Raw genomic sequence first — 23,429 nt, forward strand, 5'->3', positions numbered from 1 at the left:
GATATCTTCAAAAACGTGCCCATTAATCATACCACCGCCAAGGAATCTCATGAATGGTTAAGCGGTCCTAACATGCGTTATTGGCCGCAGCAACTGAACTTTGCGGTTTGGTGTGCCACTAGCGGCTGCGGTGTAAGTGCGAACTTGATGAAGGAGTCGATATTTATGTTTCACTTTCACTTCACGGTTAGAAGAATACTACATGAGATGGGCGTTATTGCGCTGCCGGGAGATGCCACGTTTTATCCAAGAGATAATAAATACAGCGTGCCGGCTTATGACAGACTCTGTAAGGAGTTTGACGTTGTAGGGAAGGATTTCCGATGCACTGCCGGCGCTAACAATGGCTTGGGGCATATTTGGGCTTATTGGGGGATTGGTGGACATGAGCTAAGCAACAGGGAAGTTCATGCGTTGAATCTACGATGGAACACTGGGTATCACAAAGAAACTCACGACAGTAGCACCTTCTTTGAACCAAATGCTAAGACCACTAAGGAAGTTAGAGACGGACCTCTGTTCAAAGACGAGGGTGGTAAGTATGCAGGGGCCAATCCACTGATTATTAAGATTACCAACGACGAGCAAACGAAGCAATATCTTAATTTCATACCTCCAGAAGGTAAAGGACTAACTAGAGCCGGCCTTGCCCGTTTGAACCGCAGCATAGAAGCTTACGTGTATTCTATCCTTGGAGCTCAGGTAAATACCCGATCAAGTATAATTGGGAATACGGGCGCCGCAGAAGAAACACGAGCCGAAGCCTTGATCTTATTCGAAAGTTCGATCTTGGAGGGCGACATTAGCAAGGGCGTACAGCGTTACCAACTAGTTATACAAAATTCTAAGGCAAGGTTGGACTACGCAGTAGCCCCGGGTTGTTGGTTAATGCCTAGTAACTTATCTATAAATACTGGTTCTGTAGTAGGATACAACAACAAACTTCAACGAGCTACTAAGGATATGAAGTTTGGGGTGAATGACGTGAACTCTGACACTCTTAGGAACATTCCTCACTTCGTAGAGAAGCCAAAAAAGGTACACGAAACGAAGCTACCCGTAGTTAAGGTATCAAAGAAGGTCCTGCCTGCGATACCTGAGGAATATGACCATAACCTGCTAAAGGCCGGCTTAGCCGCCGCAGGCGTTGGTCTGAGCTATTATATATGGCGATGAACAACCCCTACGTAGCTGGAGTAGATTGTGTTTATACGACTTACACAGGCGAGAAAAAATACAACCAGGCATCTTGGGTTGATGTCACGGGCATGTCCGTGAATTTGAACTACTCAGGAAAGAAGTTGATAATATGCAGTATTTGCATTGGTACGGCGAGTGATGCAAACGTAGGATTTCGTTTCTGTGACGACAATGGAGTATTACAGCCCATGCGCGCGAAGACAAACAACAGAGAGCCTACACATTTCTCGGTAGAGCCGCCCGACACCAGCACCGAAAATCTCTCGGTTTGGACTTTTCACATGGTTGCTGATTGCCATGGGAAGGTAAAGTTGCAAATACGCGTAGATGACACGGCGTCGGCGTGCATAAATAGCATAGAAGATCAAAGAGATCGACCTTATAATCACGCGACCATCAGCACTCTTACAGTGTTAAGCCTGTGAGAATCTGTGATTCTTAATTTATATGAATCCGCATTTAAGTGAAACGCATTACGTTCACTACTTAGACGTAAAGGAGTACGCAAGGCATGAGTGGTTTGATATGGGAATGTGGGTTGAAGTTGGAGGTCCTGCGTTAGTCATTTGCACCATTAGCATTAACACGGGAGTGAGCGCGAATGTGGGGTTTAGGCTTGTCGATGAGAATGACGAGCCTTTGCCCCCCTATCGAACTTCCCCGAACAGCAGAAGAGCGGCCCACTTTTCGATGGAGCCAAACAAATTTAGCGGAGAAGATCTGACGCCGGTCACGTTTCATATGGTAATTAATTGTAAATATGCTAAGTTACAAATATTTCCTGATGACAGTAGCAACGATGGGTCGACGCCGGGCAGCGCAAGGATAAACAGCATTGGCGTGGGTAGCAATATTATCGATGCGGTTTGGAGTCATAAACCCATTTCCACTATGAGCGTGCTGCCGCTAGCCCCAAATTATCAGGGCGGCGCAAATACTATCTTTCATCATCCTCAATCAAGGACGCGGAAAGAGCGCAGCAATTCTAAGGACAGGAAATCCAAGGTCCCTTCATCGACCTAGCTTCTTCAGAAGTACCACCCCAATAGCTACGACTAATATCCAAATGTTGTTGCCCACGAACTTCAACAGTTCTCCGCCGGCCCTAAGTGCCAAGGAAACAACTGAACCCAGCAGCCCAGGAAGACCGGCTGCCATCTTTTTTCCCAAGTCCGTTAGTCCATTGCCTAATTTCTTTACGCCTGCACCTGTAGCCTTAAGCGCGGATAGGATAACTCCTACTACGGTGCTAATAGCGACCGCAAACGCCAGTGGAATACCATACTTCACCAGAGCTCTTTTTACCTTTTCCGTGGTGGTAAGTCCCAATTCTCTTTCCAGGTTGTCCTTTTGCACCTGTAATTCCGCAACTCTTTCCTGAAGGGTTTCTACTTCCTTTTGAGCTGCTTCTCTTTCTTCCTCGGTACGAGTTTGGTCCTCGATTACTTCTTGCTGCCGCTCTATTTGCCCCTCCAGGTCTTCGATAGCCTGATCTCTTTGCCGGATTTGCTCCTCTTTAGTGTTGATTTCGGCAACCAACTGCCGCCGTTCCTCCAAAGAGCCGGTTATGGTGATATGCAAGTTTTTAGCTTCTTCCTTGCTCATATCCAGGTCTTTTAGAGCAAGATCGAAGGCGTGTCGGGCTTGGTCTCTTTCGTCTAAAGCCGTTTCAGCTTCTTGCTTGAATTGCAGTATGGCTTCGTTCTTGCCCTTGATTTCTTTTTTTTGAGCATCGGTTAGCTGTCGTATTCGTTTTTCGTAATTTACTTCCTTTTCTTTCAACGTTTTTTGTAGTTCCTCGACGCGTTTTTCTAACGCAACCCTCTCATTTAGGGTTTCCAATCTTTCTAACATGCTTCTAGTGGCACGCTGGAAACCTTTTAATCTTGAGACGTCACCCCTAACGTCGCCATTCTCATCAAAGAGGGGTTGCGGTTTCGTCCAGCGGTCTTTGTCAGGAAATCTCAGGTCTTGAACGCTTATGAGGACTTTGTTTCCGCGTTCTGTGAGCCTTACGTCGTCAGCATCGAAACGGGAATAGCGCTGCGTTAGCTCGTGCGTTGCCCACTCTACGGTTTCCCGCGCGGTTGCTCCCTGCTCACCCATGTTTCGAAGTTCCATGTACTCGGGGGCGGACTTACCTGGGTTCTTTTTGTGCCACATGCGATTTAAGGAGGCCTTGAATCTTTTCCACCCGCTACCATATTCATTTTCTAGGGCCATGTCGTAGATTAGGGGGTCGGTTTCCGCGCCTTTAGTCCATGCGTCGTATTCTTCGTCGTTAATATCGACTTGACCTTCTTCGGTAAGGGGGTCAAAATCCGTTCCTTCTACTTCCATTATATATGATAAGCTCAAAGTTAAATCCCAACGTATTACCTAAGCAGGTTGGCGGACTGAAAGCAGAACGCACCTTTCATCGGGTCACCTTTACTCCTTCTAGCGCAAAGCCGGGGGAAACCCTGTACGTAGGCGTGCCCCGCCTAACGGATAACCTAGTATTGGTTCCTGGTACCTTGGCTTTAAGGTTTGACCTAGCAATACGACCAAGCACCAAGGACAAGCGCTATACCGTCAATAACGTGGGTAGAAACCTCGTTTCTAAGATGAGAATCAAGTTCGCAGGGGAATCCCTCTTGGATTTGAATAGGTACGATTTGTACACCACGTATAAGGATCTGTGGCTAACAGCCTTTGACCGTGCACAAAAGATAGAGCAGGGAATTGGAAGCGTTATTCTTCGTAAGCTTCGCAGCGATACTAACCCCGCGCCTACGGACTCCAGTGGAGCAACCGCAGTAGCAGACGCGACGAGGGTAAAGACTGCCTATGGTAGCAAGTACGTTATCCCTTTGGATTTCGAAGTAATTACGAGTCATGGTGTGTACTACCCCAGGCAGTTATCCGAGTTACAGTTTGAAGTAACCTTGGCAGACACTACAAATGTCATAGGAGGCATGGACACCGCAATCAGTGGAGCCGTGGATCCCTATTCTATCACCAACTTAGAGCTTCAGTACGAAACGGTATACAGCGAAGAGCTGGCACGTAGCGCCGGCATGGAATACAGTGCAGGGAAGGCATTCTTATACGACCACGTAGTAATGTATAAGACGTTCAGCTTCCTGGATAAGACGGATGAGGTTATTAACCAAAGTATTAACCTCCCCCGAAGAAGTCTCACGGGGTTGATGCTGGTGTTTGCCAAACCCTACGAAGCCGGTAAGCGCGACTCCGAGGCCTTTCACAACCCTAACATTACTAACGTCAGCGTGAATATTAACGGGGTTCCAAACAAGGTTTACTCCCAGGGAATAAAGCCTGCAGACGTGTACAGGGAGGCAATGCGCAAGTTTGGCGACCAAATTAGCCCCGAGGAATTCTTTAAGGACAAATATGCGTTATGGATTGACATGCGCACCATTAACGACGAAGACCTACATGGTCAGGGTTTACGTCTAGTAAATACGCAGGATGGCATAACATTGGAGATCAAACGCACCAAGAATGCCTCCGCGGGCGACGGTGATAAGATAAACTGCTACATCTTCGTCGTGTCTGACGCGCAACTGAGCGTAGAAATGAATCAGCTAAAGAGCGTTGCCTATTGATAAAAAAATATCGTTGGTATATAATGCTTCGCGTATTCGAAAACAACGAAACCAAACTGCAATGCATAGTGCAAGGCGATAAACTTTATTTCAAAGCAAAGGAGGTTGCGCTGGCGTTAGAATATGAAAACACCAGGAAGGCAATTAGAGATCACGTTTCTGAAAAGTACCAGAAAAGGTGGGAAGATCTAAAAGGGGGAACGAATCGTTCCTCACAACCAAATGCTGTGTTTATCTCCGAACCTGGTTTGTACGAACTGATATTTAGCTCTAAGCTACCCAAAGCCGTGGAGTTTCGTGATTGGGTGTTTGAAGACGTTCTTCCCGCATTGAGAAAGACAGGTAAGTATGAAAGGCGGTTCGATAGTCCTAACAAGTTAGTCTTCAAAATGGAAAATGAGTTTGACCTGCATAAGAAAGTCGTGGACTACATACGCCGCTTCTACCCACAGATGCTCATAGCGCCCGGCTTAGGGGAATTGCAGGATTCTGACAGCAAACGCATAAAATGCTGGCAGAAGGGTTATCAAAGGGGTCAACCCGACCTCTTAATACTGAACGCGCATTTAAGGTATAAAGGGCTTTGCATCGAATTAAAAACGCCGAAAGGAAATGGCATACTCTCCGCAGACCAACGCAAGATAATTTCGCAGTATGACGCGAATGGTTACCTGACCATGGTTAGCAACGATTATGACGTCATCTGTCGTGCCCTTAGCAACTACGCGGAAGGCATCCGTATTCCCTGTCGGTGGTGCTGCAAACGCTTCAAGACTACGGAGACAAGGGCAACGCATTTAAGAATATTTCATAGATATAATGATCGTTGAACAGACACACTGGCGTGAATTAGTCCAAGGCATCACATACAAAATAAAAAATTACGTCGTCTTCGAAGACATCAGCCGTTTAAGGTTGGTCCTCGAATACGAAGGTAAGGAGTGCACCTTATGGGCACCCGACTGCGTGCGGTACGTAATTCAGGGCGAGGAATTCACGCACATACGCAGCTTTGGTAAGGTTAACGGTCGATGGAAGTTCGATGTTGAACGTAGGACGGATGCTAATCCTCTTTGCGATTAGGTAAGTATTGGTCTGCTTTGGCGGACCTCATTTTTTCGGTTATTTCAAATGCTGACACGGCGATTAAGGCGCCACCTATGAAAGCTGCTGCTGCTGCAAACATATATTAATGCGATGTTGCATGGTTTCTTTTTTAGCCTCATGGACTACCTGCATGTATTGCCCAAAGCCGCGGTGCTCGTTGGGGTCGTAAAGGCATTCCCAGATATGTCGGCCGCTTCGTTGACAGCCGCAGCGGTCGCAGACAGCCTCCCAGTGTTCCTGGTTCTCTCAAAGAGTGCCCTCGTAATGGTCGAAGTTTACGAATCCGACGTCGATTTCCTTCTTACGCTCCGTCAAACGCCTGGCAGTTTCGGCGGGGCAACACCGTGCGGCTACGTCGCCATGTTCCATGCAGGCAACTCCCTGGAGGTGGTAAGGCCGGCAACGATGTACATGCCAGTCGCTCTTTAAGTCCTCATTACAGCGTACGCATATGTTGCGAAGGCAAACGCGATGTTTGAGGTGGTAATCCAGCGCCTGAGGGCTGCTTAGGTCCTTATCACAGCGGCTGCAAAGAGTAATGGGCGCCTTACTACACACCTTCCTGGAAACATGGTATTGGAGTCTTTGCTTGCTGCTAAACGTCTTCTCACATTGCGCACAGTTCATTATATATACCTTATTTTTTCTTGTTAAATTGTTAAAGTAGAATAGGAGTCTCCCAAAGAGTCTTAATAATTATTGTTATTTTGTTAAACCCCTTCATTGGTATTACCTAGAGGCATCTTAACAATTTAACAAGAAACATTAAGGGCGTCCTTAAAACCAACTTGCAGGCATCCTAACAAAATAACAATAATTATTAAGACCATCTTTAAAACCAACTTGCAGAGCTACTCCTCTTTGTAGGTGTCAGCTAAAGTTCGCTGTGCTTTAGGATCCGCGGAGCACCAATGCCCGACAAAGGATCCTTCGGGGAATACCTTATTACAATGAAGGCAGGTGTATTTTTTACGTGGCTTACAAGGGGTAATGCAGTCGGCAGGTGGTTCGCATGTAATACAGTCCATATATTGAAAGGGTAATTAGAAATCCTCCCAGAAAGGCAGCTGCGTAGGCTAGCATATATCTTAACATCCTACAGGGGATATCGCATGAAGTCCTTAATGGACTCCTTAGCCCACGTTGCCATCGTCAACAAGGCGCCAAACCGTTCTGCACGCTTCAGACCGCACATTTCATCGTACAACTCCTGCACGCGCTCCTTTAACCGATCTATCTCCTCCCTTTGCATTTCTATGGTGTCTTTTTTATCCTTTGCGTCGGCGACAATTCTTTGCACTGCTTCCACTGGCTCCATATATACGATGGATCCGAACCATATTCCTTGTAACGCTCTGATAGTAGGACCCACCGGCTGCGGAAAGACCCAATTCGTAGTGGAGCAGCTATTAGGACCCTTTAGATACCGCTTCGACTATATCGTGCTGCTCTGCCCCACCTACGTGAATAACCGCACCTGGACGGGCGTAGGCGCGAAAGATGATGACTTCTTTGTGGATATCTTAGACCCTAACGAGTTATCTGGGCATCTTAAGTTCTGGCACAAACAATTCCCTAAAGATACGCAAACCTTGCTCATACTGGACGACATTGCCTGTGGGGACGACGTAAAAAGACGCACGTCGGAGCTCGTTAAACTCGCCTTTAGCGGTAGGCATGACAATATCAGCGTTTGGTTGCTCTCGCAGCAGCTTACCAGCGTCTCCAAGCCCTTTAGGGAGAACATAGGTTCACTTGTCGTATTTTATACTCCAAGTAAGAGTGACCTGGAAACCATCTTAAGCGACTACGGCGGTGAGATATCCAAGGAACAGTTACACGAATACATGCGGCATTTAAAGACGCATCAACATTCCAAAATGATCTTCTCTTTGAGGTTTCCGTACGAGGTAAAGATCTGCGATCTTTAATATATATGGACATTGAGCAGCTCTTAGATGAAGTCCCCACGCAGTTAGACGAAAGTAACCTCAAGGAACAACTTAACATCCTTGTGTCTTCTGGGAAGTGCAAAGAAATGATAGGCAAGGAACTTACCCATGAGCAGGTTAATAAGTTGTCGGAAGAGGAGGTTAAGAAGTTCCATAAGAGGTATGAGGCTGCCCTTGCAAGTAAGACCACGGACGCCGTAGCAGACTCCGCTATCCGACTTGCGACTAAATTGCTTGGACTTGCGCTGCCCATAGACGAAGTGGAGCAACTGCGGAAGGACATAAGCGAGGACTATGTCATTGCTCAAGAACTTAAGATAACCTGCGGGTGGTTGTCGTTAAAGTGTGGTAAGTTAATGGCAGTCGCCTCTGCGGCACTTCACGTAGCTCAGCACGTCGACTTGAAGGAGGTACTGGTGTCTTGGAAGGACTTCAAGAAGGACAGATAAGTCGAAAAGGTCTTCCAGGCGGCACTTGCTGATGATCAAGTACCTGCAAGTAACTTATCAAGTACTTAGTCAAGTCATTCGCGGGAATTACCCAGGTCGCCTCAAGTACTTACTTAAGTCATTCTCAAGTACTTAGTCAAGTCATTCGTAAGTACTTAGTCAGGTCGTTCGTAAGTCGTAACCAAGTTACTTGTCAAGTCCTTCAAGTCCCTTAATATAAGATGAGTGGCACCGAAGAACAACCACCCGTAGAAGATACCAAAATTACCAAGGCTAAATCTCCAGGCAGAGTCGCTGCCGGAAAGAAGCTCGCGGAGATAATTGGAAGAACAAAGCCAAAAAAGAAGAAAAGGTGGAGGAAGAGGAATCCTTCATTAATCCTGGGTACGTCATTGGCGCGTTAGGAGCTGCTATAGCAGCAGGCAGCCTCTACTTACAATGGCGGGCTACGAAAAAGGTAGAACCACCAACATATCACACACCTGTGGAACCAGCTGTTAGAAAAAGTAAGATCCCCGAAATGGAATAACCTTCTCGCTTTGTAATATAATGTCGACCGCGTTGTTGAAAACTGTTGAAGAAGCAGCTATTATTACTTCCATCGTTGCGGGTATTGGTTGGGTAGGTAAGAAAGTGCTCAAAGAAGACTTTACTGAAGACCCAAGCAAGAGCTTCGCTAATTTTGCTAAGATGACCGCTGCCGTAGGCGGGGCTATCATGGTAAAGGATTACCTACGGAAGGAAAAGTACCTACCTACGACGTAACTCGTGAAAATCCCTGTGATTTTCTAATATATAATGGCTAGCGTGGTCGCAGGTGGAGTTATTGCAGCTTTAGCATTCACTGGAGCTAATTATGGTGGTCAATATTTGGATAGATTAGTCAGAGGTGATCGCAGCGGAGATTTGGCCGCTGAGAGGAAGAGACACGACTTAGCGCTGGAGAAATATCAGAGAGATGTGGCAGCTTGGAATGAAAAAAGACAAGCTTACAGGGATTGGTTGGATAAGAACTACCAAGACAAGATGCAGGCGGATAAGAACTTCGAAAACACAGACTACGCCTTTAAGCTCTATGCGCAAGCACACCCCGCGGCATCGACGGGGTTGAAAAGGCCTCAGTTCAAGAATTACTACCAGCCTTCTAAGAAACAAAAAGATAGTGAGTTGGTCTTCGTAGGAGTCGCAGGGCTGGCGGGAGGCGTAGCTTTGGCGTATCTAATATAATGATTGTCTTTTTGGAAAGCAATAAGAATAACTTTACCACTTATCTGAATCCTCCCATCCGCGCGGAAAGGGTTCGGTTGGTTAGTTGCTCTTTGTACAATTCTTGGTATAATTTAATTAATGGCTTTGTCATCGGAACTTCCGGCACCAAGCCAAAGTTACCAGATTCCCTTTACACCCCTATAACACTGGCTAAGGAGCTAGCAAAGCATGGATATACTCTTACCACAGGATTACCCCATGAAATGAAATTCAAGAAAAATAGTGGAAGCGCCAATTTAAAGGACAGTTCATTGGTAGAACTCCTTGGCCTTACTAGTACCACGATAAATAGCGGCAGTACATATGATGTAAAATGGAAAGTCGCATCCTCTTACGAAGTCTATTGCGACTTGGTCCATAGTTACAACAATGGAGAAAAGTCTTCTCTTATGTCCAAGTTTCTACCCAAAGGTAATCCATTTGACCCAGTAGAATACACTCCCATTTCTTTGAGCTATGATTTGTCTCATTTGGTAGAAAGCATAAACATCACCATCAAAGTGGACGGAAAGACGGTGGATTTTAACGGGCGAAAGATCAATCTTGTTTTGGAATTCATATAATGGGTCGAACTGAGGACAAACTTAAAAGGATTTACTATGGACCCGAAGGCTATTGGAAAGGAGCGTCGGCCATCAAGAAACTCGCGACCGCGGCCAGGGTATCAGAAGAAACGGCTAAGAACTGGTTAAAAAAACAAACCCTCTGGCAGGTTTATCTTCCCGTGCCGAAGTACATTCCCAGGCCCAGCTTCACCGTAAATACCCCCAATGAAGTTCATCAGGCGGATTTGCTTTTCTTGCCGCACGATAAGGTGAGAAAAAAGACCTATAGGTACGCTTTGACCGTAGTTGATATCGCAAGCAGATATAAGGACGCCGAACCCATAACCAGCAAGGATTCTGGGGAAGTTGCAGAAGCCCTAGGTAGGATTTATAAGCGCGTTTTGAAATGGCCTAAGCTGCTGCAAGTGGATGCGGGGACAGAGTTCATGGGCGTGGTTACTAAGACCCTGAAAGACCACGACACTAAGATTAGGAGAGCTGAAGCTGAGTACCACAGGGGTCTGAGCATCGTCGAAAGATTCAATAAGACCCTGGCTGAGCGCCTCTTTGGGTACCAGTATTGGAAAGAGCTGGAAGATCCCTCCAAACGCAACAGGGAATGGACCCAGAGGCTCCCCCAGGTCGTCGCGGCTTTGAACAACGAGGCGGCCAGGGCTACGGGAATGAAACCCAAGGATGCCATAAAAAAGAAACACGTGGAACACAAGTCCTTCGTCAGAAGTTCGAGGGCGGTCTTCCCCCAGGAAAAAAGATTAGGCGATGTCACGGTTCGATATCTCTATGAGCCGGGTGAATTAGAAGGAGGATCCAAAAGAGCTACGGATCCTAATTGGTCTTTGGAAACTTACCAGATCCGAAGTGCGATAGCTAAGAAGGGTCAGCCCATCTTGTATTATCTTCATGATGGTCCCACGCGTGGGTTCGTCAAAGAAGAACTGCTTATCGTGTGATGTCCGAATGCTATCGTATGGATACCATCATCACACATCCACCTCTTACCGTCAAATGCAGACAGTGACACCTTCTCCTGTGTAACGTTGTGTATTTGATGTCCGTAGCTGCGCAGGCTGTTCATTTTATGTCGCTGTTCCTTACGCGTACGCAGGACCTTTAAGTAGGAATCGTGGGTTATGTCCTTCTTAACCACGTATTTTTTTACGCCTTTAGCTTTCTTTCCTACACCGTCCAGCTTTAGCACGCTGTACATCTTGGGTTTCAGGCCCACGTATTCCACGATGGGTTTTCCTTTCATCTCATCCTTCATTTTCCCGATTACTTTCTTGTTTTTAGGGGAGTAAAGAAAGTGGTCGCGTGGGTAATCGCTGGTGTCGTATTCGTCGATGTCGGGAACACAGTCTTCGTAAATGTCTTCCGTCTGCACCTCTAGTATCAAGGAATCGGTGTCGGTGTATAAAAGGCGGCACTTATCACCGTATTTCGGTTTTAGCTTGTCGTAGTAAAACTCATACATGAGCAGCTTTGATAGGTCTAACACTGTAAACCCCGTGTATACGGGTTTATTCAGGAATAGATTCGCTTTCTTCATGTGAATCACGTAGAAGTTTAACATTTCTACGTATCTAACGAATCCAGGCTGTGACACGTATGCTTCTGCTTCCTCTCTGGTGCTGGCTATCTTTATGCTTACGCGCTTGCGGATGTTCTCCATTGTCTTACCAAATACGCTATTGTTCATTAGTTTAAACAGGTTCTTTTCGAAGTCATTCTTTGCCTGCGTACGCTTTTGTGTGTTAAAGTCAATGTAGGAGCGCATCCATGGTTCCTGCGTGAACTTCAAAACGCGATGGATCTTCTTCACGTGTAAGCCGTGGCGCACATAGAACTGCAGGTTGCGGTAATGCACCACGTACTTTCGCTTGTCCATCAGGTTCATCGTTAGCTTCCTGTAGGGCTTGTAGCCAGGGCACATTTCCCTCTGCAGCGGAGACAGCTGCTTAAATGGTATCTCTATCGCTTCTGGTGCTAACGGGAACTCATCGTGCGCGTCGTGCAAGTGCTCTGGGTATTCCAAATCAACCTCCAGCACGTAACCTTTGCCGTCTTCTTTACCTACATTTAGGTAAAACTCTATGGGCTTTATGTTGTCCCATTCGAAGTCGCGTACAGGTAAGTACTGCGACATTGCCCAACCGTAGAGGTTGTTTGCGTCTAAGTAGAAAATGTATGTGGTTGGCTTCTCTGGGTCGTACTCCACCGTGGGATTGTTTGCTTTTGCGTATCGTCTGCTGGGTCCGCAAACGCCGCCGCGGATACCGTCTTCCATAAAGCGATACATATCGTATTCCGTTAGGAGATCCAGTTGCGCGTTTGTCTTCTTTAGCAGCGCACTCCAACTAAGCCCAGGAGCCGTGTAGAAGTTCGCTGGATCCAACCCGTAGTATTCCATTGCCATCTTTCGAAAGCTTTGGAAAACATCTGCGAGCAGCACTACGTCTGAACGTAGGTAGATGTCGTGGTATTCTCCCATATTCTCACAGGAGTACTTTTCCCACACATCTAACGCATGCTGGTACTCCTCGTCCTTTATACCAGACTCGTTTAGGGTGCTGTAGAATCTCTCTTTGGGTGGTAGGGGTTCTTCGAATCGCTCCCAGGAGTCCATGTATTCGTATGGGTAGACTCCTTTCCTTTCCGCGCCGTATTGGCTGGAAATGGGGAACTCCGTGTTGTATTTAACCAAGTTTGCTAAGGAGTCCGCCATGAACTGCTGCGAATCTAAGAACTTCAGCTTGCCTACGGTTACGGACATGTACCTTTCTTTGTTGTTGGGTATGCACTTTACTTCGGAGCCGTCTGTTCCTTGTAAGAGTAAGTGACTGTCGTAACCCCTTAAATTGTGAAAGAATATGGGTATTTCCATTTCTGGGTCTACTTTGAAGTTTATATTGCATTTCCAATGAGCCGCTCCTCTGTATTTACCCGTAATGTGGCAGTGATCTCTAACCTTATCCACATAGAAATCCTCAACGAATGCTTTATGACAATGAATGCAGTGGGTGGAAGGCTTGTTGGGCTTTTCCCCCTTCCTTGCATACCTGCCACATTTGAAATGAGCTTCTCCTAGATACTTTCCATCTTCGTCCCACGCTTTCTTGGCCCGTCTTCCAAACTGGAGAAGCGTATGTTGGCAAATGTGACATTTCTTTGCCTTGGTAAAAGCCTCCTGGTTCTCTTTGGTAAATACCATCTTCTTTGGGTGTCTTAGTTGTTCTCTTATCTCTTCCTCCTCTTCTCGCAATGCTTCTAGAAACTCATTAGCTGCGTTCTTACCTCGGTAAATTACAGGAGGGTCGGCCTTACCATCTGATCTGACTACTATGTAACCAAAGGAGCAGATCTCGTGTAATCCCACCTTATTCGTGGCACCACTTTTCTGCTCTTCCTTAGTTATCAACGCTTCAAAGTCTGCATATATCACGTAAGGCACCTGCATCTGCTTTTGATGGTCTGAGTACGATAGGTTCTTATCTGTGGGCATCTGGATCCGTTGCGCCACTTCTTCGACTCCGCGACATATTTCGTCATGATCCTTTAGAGCTTTAACGCTGGTAAAGGATAACAAACAACAGTCGCAGAAGTATTTCTTGCCTTTGTGTTTGGTGTGTCTGTAAAATAGTCTGCTAACATGTTTGACCCACGAATAATGTCCGCCGTGGTAGAAGAGGTGTATTCGTTCTCCTTTACTCTTTGACAGCACTAGTGGTACTATCGTTTGGTCTCTGACTCCGTAAACGTTAATTGCTAGGTCATTTTCCTGCTCGAATATCGGTATGTCTGTCAGCTGCATTGGGAACTCCACGCCGTCCCACTCCAAATCGTCTGTTGGGTACTTGCTTGTCCTACAGGGATCCTTATCTACTGGATACAGTGCGGATCGTATTGCCCACATAAAGCAGCGGTTGTCGTCATTCTTTACGTTGACTATGGCTTTCTTCCTTTCTACCCACGTTGGTAGGGGCACGTAACTTCCTCCTCGTATTGGCACGTACCTTGCCATGCTAACCTCCATACCTTCTACCTCCTCCACTGTCCAACCTGATCCTTCTTTCGTGTAGTTAGACAGCGACTCCATTATTGCTTCTAAGGCTTCGCTGAGTGACCTATCCAGATTCGTGGACTCTAATATGACCAGTGACTTTGATCGCAGCATTGCTGTCGTCGTTGCCTCATCTTTTGACAAACTTACTTCTACCATTATACTAGCTTTCAGGGCTCCTAATTCTTCTATGCCTTTTCGAAGCGTTCTCTTGACCTTCCTTTCTGACTGACGCCAAAACTGTCTAACGTCAATCTCACCGTTACCGGGTATCGACACCGTTTCGAAATTGCTTTGGGATTCCATCTATATAATAGGAAATATCTTATACCTAATTCCAGACCCTTTTCAGATCGTCGTAGTCATACTCACAATCCTGACAATGCCAAAACAATTTAACCTTAGTCTCAAACTTCTTACCACATCCACAATCATAGCTGCTCATACATTTCGACTTCATCTTCAAATGCTTCTTTAAGTCCACTTCTTTCTTAAAAGTTCTCTTACATTCTTCGCACTCCATATATAGACTAACATATTTAACTACATAAACACGGGATGCGGGTAATTGCGGTACGAATCAAAGGGGGTACTTTAGACGGGTAATCCTCCGGTTGTCGTTGCGCTGGAACCCCCATCCCCTATACTACTGGGAGAAACTCATCCAAAGCGTGCGCAAGGCTATGAAGGGCGTCCTCGGCGACCCGAACTCAACCATTGGTTGGGAAACGCTTCGTACGGTGTTTGCTGAAGTCACCGCCATCCTGAATAGCCACCCACTTTGCCCTTGCAGTGACGATCCAGGAAGATGGACAGTTTATGTCAAATATCTTCTTAAGGCCAAAGAAAGACGGATCTTACCGAATGATCCTAAACCTTAAAATGCTGAACAATTTTGTTGTCTTCCATCATTTTAAAATGGATTCAATCCATACCTGTGCCCAGTTAATGCGCCCAGGGTGCTTTATGGCCTTAATTGACTTTTGGGATGCTTACTTCTCTGTACCAATTCATAAAGAACACCAAAAAATTTCGTTGGGAAAACAAATTATATCAGTTTACCTGTTTGGCCCAGGGTCTATCATTTGCTCCCCGCCTATTTACAAAAATTTTGAAATCAGTTTTCTCAAAACTCAGAGAAATGGGGCACATATCAAGTGGTTACCTTGATGACTCATTCTTAGTTGGCTATTCTTTTGACGAATGCCAGACCAACATTAGAGATACCCTAGCTTTGTTGAAAGATTTGGGTTTCTTACCCCAAGAAGAGAAATCAGTGACAACACCAACCCAGGAAATTCATCACCTGGGTTTTGTCCTACACTCTATAGATATGACTGTATCTATATCTGGGGACAAATATAAGAAGCTTCAGGGGGTGTCCCAGGAGGTATTAGACAAGGCCACACTCACCATAAGGGAAGTTGCTCAGCTTATTGGTATGATGGTTTCCTCCCTTCCAGGGTTTGATTACGGGGAACTCTACTTTCGCCAACTAGAAATCGAGAAAGCAATAGCCTTAAAGGCCAATTATGGGAAGTTTGACTAACCCATGCAGCTCTGATCAAGCAAGGTGTGACGTTAACTGGTGGATATCTAAGTCTCTTTCTTTCAAAAGGAAAATTTACAGGGTGAACATTGACCACACCTTGCATACTGATGCCTCGACTCAGGGCTGGGGCGCAAGTCTAAATGGTAATACCACAGGGGGAAGATGGTCTGAATCAGAAAGCTTAAACCACATCAACTTCCTTGAACTGAAAGCAGTTTACCTGGGGTTGCAAGCTTTGTGTGGTGAAATGGAAAGCACCAATATCAAAGTGTTGACTGACAACACCACTACTGTGGCATACATTCTATCAGTCATCTACAGACCAGGGATTACACAAGATAACTATGCATGTGCACGGCTGGTAATTTTTAAAGACAGAGTGGAATCCCTGTGTACCATGTTATTCAAGAAGGCGATCTTGTTCTCACTGTCCGTCTCCATGGTACAACGGATGGTGGGCTGCTGGCTGTTAAGACGTAGTAACAGGATGTCTGTGTTGTCTTCATCTGTTGATACGCGTGCAGAAAACCAAACAACAAAATCCATCAACAAATAATCCAACCACCCATCTAACCAATCTCGTACCCAGAGCCCTTATTTCTTACTGCACACGCTCGACGAAATAATTGGGCTCTGGAAAACTTAATTTAGCACAATGCTGGAATGCAGCATGGAATGAGAAGTTATCAGAGATACTCGAAGTTCCGAGGTGCATCGCTCACAACAGAGAACCTATCCAAGCCATTGATCTACACGGTTTCGGAGACACTAGCAGTAACGGAACGTCAGCAGCTGTGTATGTAGTTATCGAACAAGAGTTGGGAACTAGTCAGGCTTTGTTGACAGCAAAAAGTTGGCTAGCAAAGAAGGGATTGACGATTGCTAGACTTGAATTCGTAGCTGGTCAAATGGTTGCTAGGCTGACAGAGAATGTACACATTGCATTACAAGGAATGCCAATTAGAAACTGTCATGGATGGCTTGATAGTACAGTTACATTGTACTGGATCAACGGTCAAGGTAGTTACAAGCAGTTCTTAAGTAACCGCGTAGAGGATATCAGGAAAAAGAGCTACATCACTTGGAGACATGTCAATAGAGAAGAAAATCCAGCTGATGTCGGGAGTCGTGGTTGCTATGGGAACAAGTTACCTCAAGAGTGTCTCAATGGTCCCGCTTGGTTGGCCTAACCAGAAAAATTTCGTTCTTGGTTCGTGAATAACGCGAGAGCAAACACGAGAAACAGACAGAAAGAAGTGTTAACAACGAGAGAATTCCCATCAATGGTGCAATGGTGGGTGAAGCGCATTCAGCAGCATCATTTGGAATCCGACCAAATGAAAAAAGACAGGCAAGGGCTAAACCTACAGGAGAATAAGGAAGGCTTGTTCGAGTGCAGAGGACGAATAGAGGGACATTACCCGATCTATGTACCACCCAATAACCTGCTGGCAGAGAAGCTAGCCGAGAAGCTGGCCATGGACGCGCACACAAGTGTCTTGCATTGGGGAGTAGGAATAACCATGGCAACCGTGAGGGAGAAGTTATGGATACCAAAGCTTAGATACCTGGCCAAACGGCTGATCAAGTGCTGTTATGGGTGCAAGGTTCCGAGCCACGCCTTTTCCAAATCGTCCATAACATGTGGGTCGCTACTGTTCCAAGTAGTTGGAATTGATTACGCTGCACCAATTGTATAAGTCACACAACGGTAAGGAAGCCAAGTGTGACTGATGTCACGCAACACAGTCACTGGTTTCTTAAGTGAGTTTCATATTACATTGGTTGAGTTTGGGACGCGTGGCAGTTGCCCGTGCTTAATGATTTCATTTTAAGAGGTTAAGTTCGAACTTCAATTTTGAAGTTAATATCTGGCCAAGGTATCGATCATTTAATATGTTTGTAAAGTTTCTATGTATTGAGTCGTAGTTTAAATAATTCGTTCTATCGCGTACAATTCCGATATGATTAGTTACATTCCTTTGTTGATCTACTTGTAGTTTTACGGATAAGTCAGAGATAGTCAAGATTGACGAGATATATGAATAAAGATCGATCCAGTAAAGCAGTCCTGTCATAGTTTGCCTAGAAAAGGCCACAGTAAAACTTTTCCTTCAAGTGACTTGACCATCAGACAGAAAAATACCCGATATTTTCGAGATGAGTGTATTTGTCCAACAAGAGTTTGAACTTGAAAACTGAGAAACAACGCGTGGTCGATCTGAAATTATAACATGAGTAAAGAGTCCGCGAAATCCGATACTGACGCGATGAATCACGTGCATGAGAAACAAGGAATCGTGCAAGACAACGAAGAAAACGAAAGCGAGACAGCGAGAACAAGGAAACAAACGGAAAAGGGGTCCGAATATTTTCGCGATATTAAAGAAAAAAAATACCGCAAAAATACTAAAGAACTGCAAAAAAAGAATGGATGAACTAGACAAGACATGGACAGACATCAGTGTATGGAGCTCGATTACCGCCAAAAATCGAATTTCGTATTTTACACGGTACTTTTGTTATTACTCTCTAATTTTCTTGTTCAACATACAACTTTGTATATCCTAGTTCCAGCTGTTGGATTTCGACATTTAAGTTCGCAATTTTAACACTGAACACTTCGTACTTTTCACGCTCTAAATGTGACGTTTTTCTATTCGTCATTGAAGTTTCTATTTCGCTTCCAACCGCAATCCTCAAGAGTACCGACAATGCGGGCTCAAGTCTTATTTTACCCCTCTCCCCTGAGTAGCCAGCAAAAATATTCACCTGGGAGGGTAGAATAAATTGACAGCACCCGACCCAAGAAGGTGGAAAGATTTGCTCAACAGATTCATTCCCTCCCCGAGTGGTCAGCCAGGTCAGCCAGTAGAGAACTAGAGATGGCGAGTGGTGAAACAAGCTTGAATGAAGTAAGGTTGACTTTTTTGAGAGTCGCCCAATGACTTTCAAATATACAGAGCTCTTCAGGTTCTCCATCTTCAAGTAAGTTTTCTTGTTTTCTCTCATTTTACGATGCGCAATTCTTTAAGGTTAAAATAGCGACCACGTGTCCGAGCTACCTCGTTGACCCAACGCTTCTATAGTTCAGGTTTTTTTCTTAAATATTATTACATAAATCACCATAATGAATTAAGAATTGTAAATTTTAGAATTTTTTACTTCTTTATTTTAATAACCAAAAAAATGTATTTGTGTTTTACGTCGTTTTCGAATAGTGCCGCTACGACCTACCATGCTCTCTACAGGCAGTCCATTTTATTGTGGATTTCATAAAGCAGTGTGATCTAATTTATTCAAACAAATGCTTTGGGAATAAATTATTTAAAAAAAAAAAAGAAAAAGAAAAAAGGATTCTAATAATATATATCAATAATATATACGATCTTCGAATGAGAGCAGTAATAGATTTGTTGTTGAGATATTTCAGCAGCACCCACGTAAGCAACTAAAAGTATTTGCTAACACGCATTCACATTTTCCCCAAAATTTGTAGTCCTGATTTCGGAAATGACAATTTTTCCCGCATTTTTTGGATATCTTCAAGAGAGTCGCATTATAGATGGATTTTAAAATTTGTATGGCAACGTTAACCAATTGTTTCATAACAAAGCATATTGCTGATTTTGCCGCAGGATTTGACCCTACTGTGACAAGTTGCTGTGTGACTGTGACGTGTACACAGTTGAGCAACACGTACTTATATAGATATAGCGCTCGTGCTTATCAGTGTCTTGTGATCTTGTGTTTAACTGTATGTAAGAGTTCATAATAAAGCATTTACTGTATACACACTGTATGTTGAGGCCACTAGCTCAACAGTATAGAATTCCTGTTTTCCCGCCGTTTTGTGCTGTGTGAGTCCGCTAACCAGTTAATGTCGCTGTCGCGTCACGTCGTGTGCACGTTGTCATTTGTAGTGTTAGTGTAATGTGATCATCAGCTTCATGTGTTATGTTCTCGTGCAGTGTGTTCATCAATTGGTAAGTTCTTTGCCATTGCTTGCTTGCAGTATTGTACCATCGTAATGTAATACTCTTTGTTTTAGGATTTTACTGTGTGTGTATCGGATAGTTTACATGTGAAACCATTTGATGAATAAATCGAATCAGTGCATATGAAGTTGAGACGTGTGTGTTTAACCCCTACACTGTATACATTTTACATGGTGGCAGCCGGTGAGTCGATTCTGTAGTATAATGGGTTCCCTGTGGTTCACAAGATTGTATATGGGTTCCCTGTGGAAACAGATGCGAGGTAGAATGGCTGCAACATGGTTGTCCCACAGCCATAATAAAGAAAGTTACATCCGTCCAGTTTCACTGTTTAATGTGCCATCCTAACGTTACATGGTGTCAGAATTTAAGGGATAGAATCAATCTAAGTGTTGATCAAGTTTTTTCCACAAGATTAGTTCAAAGAACTAGGAAAAAATGCCAGAAACGAGCGCTGAGGCAGCCATCGTTCAAAACCCACGTATGTCAACATTCCAGATTTCACCACCGGAAAACTTCGATTTTTCGCAACCAGCCGATTGGCCAAAGTGGATTAGAAGATTCGAGAGGTTCAGAATTGCCTCTGGGCTTGCATCAAGCGACGAAGAAAGCCAAGTAAACATGCTAATTTACTGTATGGGCGATAAAAGCGACGATATTCTCGCTACACTCACCTTGACCGAGGAGGAGAAGAAGTATAAACCAGTTCGCGAGAAATTTGAGGAACACTTTGTAAAACGAAGAAATACGATATTTGAGAGAGCAAAATTCAATAATCGAAAACAAGAGGTGGGTGAGTCAGTAGAAAGTTTCATAACTGATTTATATGCTCTTGCCAAACACTGTCAGTTCGGTGAATTGCACGATCAAATGCTCAGGGATCGCATTGTGGTCGGACTTTTAGATAGTAGGCTGTCAGAGAAACTCCAGTTAGATGCTGAATTGTCTCTGAACAAGGCAATCGATGCCGCCCGACAGAGTGAGCAAGTAAAACGGCAGCAACAAGTAGTAAGAGGTTTTCAAGACCCTAACAGTGACAAACCCAGCCAGGTAAATGCACTCACAGGCAAATCCCGTAAGTGGAAGCCTCAAAACAAACAGAAGCCTCGAGAAAAGACAAAAGAGCAGAATAAGAGCCAACAAGAAAGTTGTGGCAGGTGTGGAAAATCACCAAGCCACCCACAAAGTAAATGCCCAGCTCAGGGAGTAGTTTGCCACGAATGCAAGAAAATTGGACACTTTAAAGCTGTATGTAGATCAGAAAAGCATGTCAGAGCTGTAACAACAGAGAAGGAGTCAGTCAGAGAAGATACAGAACCAGAACTGGCTAAAGAAGAATTAGAGCCCTTTGATCCATTCCTTGGAAACATAACCGTTGGTCAAGTTGAAAAGAGTAAAAACGACCCTTGGAGTAAGGTTGTTGTAAATGGAATAGAAATAAACTTCAAGATTGACACGGGCGCTGATGTGACAGTAGTACCGTTGTCCACCCAAAGGAAAATTCCAGGGAGACTGAGACAGAGCGTCGTAACGTTGAAAGGTCCAGGAGAGCTGCCCCTCAAGGTGTGTGGCACCCTTGCCGCAACACTAGAAGTAGGAGACAAGAAAGTAAAACAAGACGTTCACATAGTGAGTGATCTTAAGCAACCCCTCTTAGGACGACCTGCAATCGAAGCTTTGGGTCTAGTCAAGTTAGTACAGCCAGTAAAAGCAACAGCTATGCCACGTGGCTACAGCCAAGAGGTGTACCAGAAACACCCAAATTTGTTCAAAGGTCTGGGGAAGATTGAGAGCAAATACCATATTGAGCTAGTAGATAATGCCACACCATATGCGGTTACCACACCAAGAAGAGTAGCTATACCATTACTGCCAAAAGTGAAAGAAAAGCTAGAACAGCTCGAGAAACAAGGAGTTATATCTAAGGTGGAGAAACCTACAGATTGGTGCGCCCCTATGGTAGTTGTGCCTAAACAGAACGGAGATGTAAGAATCTGTGTAGACTTGACAAAGTTAAACGAGAGCGTCAAACGCGAACGCCACATGCTACCATCAGTGGATCACGTGCTTGCACAGTTAAGTGGAGCAAAAGTGTTTTCAAAGCTCGATGCCAATTCTGGATTCTATCAGATTGAACTTACTGATGACTCAGCTCTACTTACCACGTTCATAACACCCTTTGGTAGGTTTAATTACAACCGCCTTCCGTTCGGGATAACTTCCGCGCCCGAACATTTCCAGAAGAAAATGACCGCTATCTTAGCAGGATTGGAAGGAGTTGTCAATATGATTGACGACACATTGGTGTACGGTCGAGATCAAAAGGAACATGACGAACACCTTGAGAAAGTGCTGACAAAGTTAGAATCTGCAGGAGTAACACTTAACAAAGATAAGTGTGCATTCTCGAAGAGCAAAGTCACTTTCCTTGGTCACATAGTAGACGAAAATGGTATCCGTCCAGATCCAGCTAAGATAAAGGCGATTGCAGACATGGAAGAACCTGGAAACATAACAGAGCTAAGGAGATTCCTCGGAATGGCGAACCAGTTAGGCAAGTTTTCTAGTAAGCTGGCCGAGACGTCCAAACCCTTGAGAGACCTACTCAGTACTAACAGGATGTGGGTATGGGACAAACCACAACAAGAAGCCTTCAAAGCTGTTAAAGAGATACTAACTAGCCATGACGCAGCATTAGCACACTACGATCCAACGAAGGAAACGCGAGTTTCTGCGGACACGTCATCGTACGGTTTAGGCTCAGTACTGGAGCAAAAGCAGTCAGAGGGAACTTGGCGACCAGTTGCCTATCAGGCTAGAGCCCTTACGTCCTGCGAACAACGATACGCCCAAATCGAAAAAGAAGCTTTAGCAGTCACGTGGGCGTGCGAACGCTTCAGCACATACCTGATTGGGAAAACCTTCCTGTTGATAACAGATCACAAGCCGCTCATATATCTACTCAGTCCAGTGAAAGACATAGACTGTCTACCTCCAAGAATACAGAGGTTCAGAATGAGGTTGATGAGGTTCGATTTCCAGATTGAACATACCCCAGGGAAAAGTCTTTCATCTGCAGATGCGCTATCAAGAGCTCCTGTATCACAGCCAGAGGTCCAGGACCACAAACTCCAAGAAGATGTTAATCTGTATGCCAACCACGTGATGCAGAGTATACCAGCAACCCAGAGACGTCTGGATGAAATAAGGACTCACCAAGAGTAGGATGAAGTCTGTAAACAAATTTCAAAATACTGCCGAGATGGATGGCCAGAGAAATCTAGTCTAAAATGCCCAATCAAGCTCTACTACCCATTTGCAGCTGAGCTATCGGTACAACAAGGATTGCTGCTCAGGGGAAGCCGCCTAGTTATACCCGCGTCCATGAGGATGGAGATCTTAGATAAGCTCCACACAGGACATCAAGGAATTGTGAAGACTCGAGTGAGAGCCAGACAGTCGGTATGGTGGCCAGGAATGAGTCGTCAGTTGGAAGAACTAGTTGATAACTGTCCAGTATGCAGAAAGTATGCTAGAAACAAAGCTGAACCGATGATAGCGACAGAGATGCCAGACTATCCATGGCAAAAGGTAGCGTCTGACCTGTTTGAGTGGAAGAAGCAGAACTATCTGTTGGTGATTGACTATTATTCAAGATACATTGAAAT

General features: G+C 44.9%; 1 protein-coding gene across 1 annotated transcript; it reads left to right on the plus strand.

Moving 5' to 3' along the window:
* The first annotated feature begins 20,199 nt into the window (after positions 1–20,199).
* LOC148908946 (uncharacterized) lies at positions 20,200–21,448 on the plus strand. Its single transcript, XM_089033644.1, has 2 exons — positions 20,200–21,369; positions 21,419–21,448. Exons 1-2 carry the CDS (start codon positions 20,200–20,202, stop codon positions 21,446–21,448), a joined length of 1,200 nt encoding a protein of 399 aa, XP_088889770.1.
* The last annotated feature ends 1,981 nt before the right edge of the window (positions 21,449–23,429 follow it).

Source organism: Actinia tenebrosa, unplaced genomic scaffold, assembly GCF_029948245.1.
Source record: "Actinia tenebrosa isolate PJP-AT-01 unplaced genomic scaffold, QUT_ActTen_1.0 PGA_scaffold2__45_contigs__length_23673736, whole genome shotgun sequence".
Taxonomy (NCBI): Eukaryota; Metazoa; Cnidaria; class Anthozoa; order Actiniaria; family Actiniidae; genus Actinia; species Actinia tenebrosa.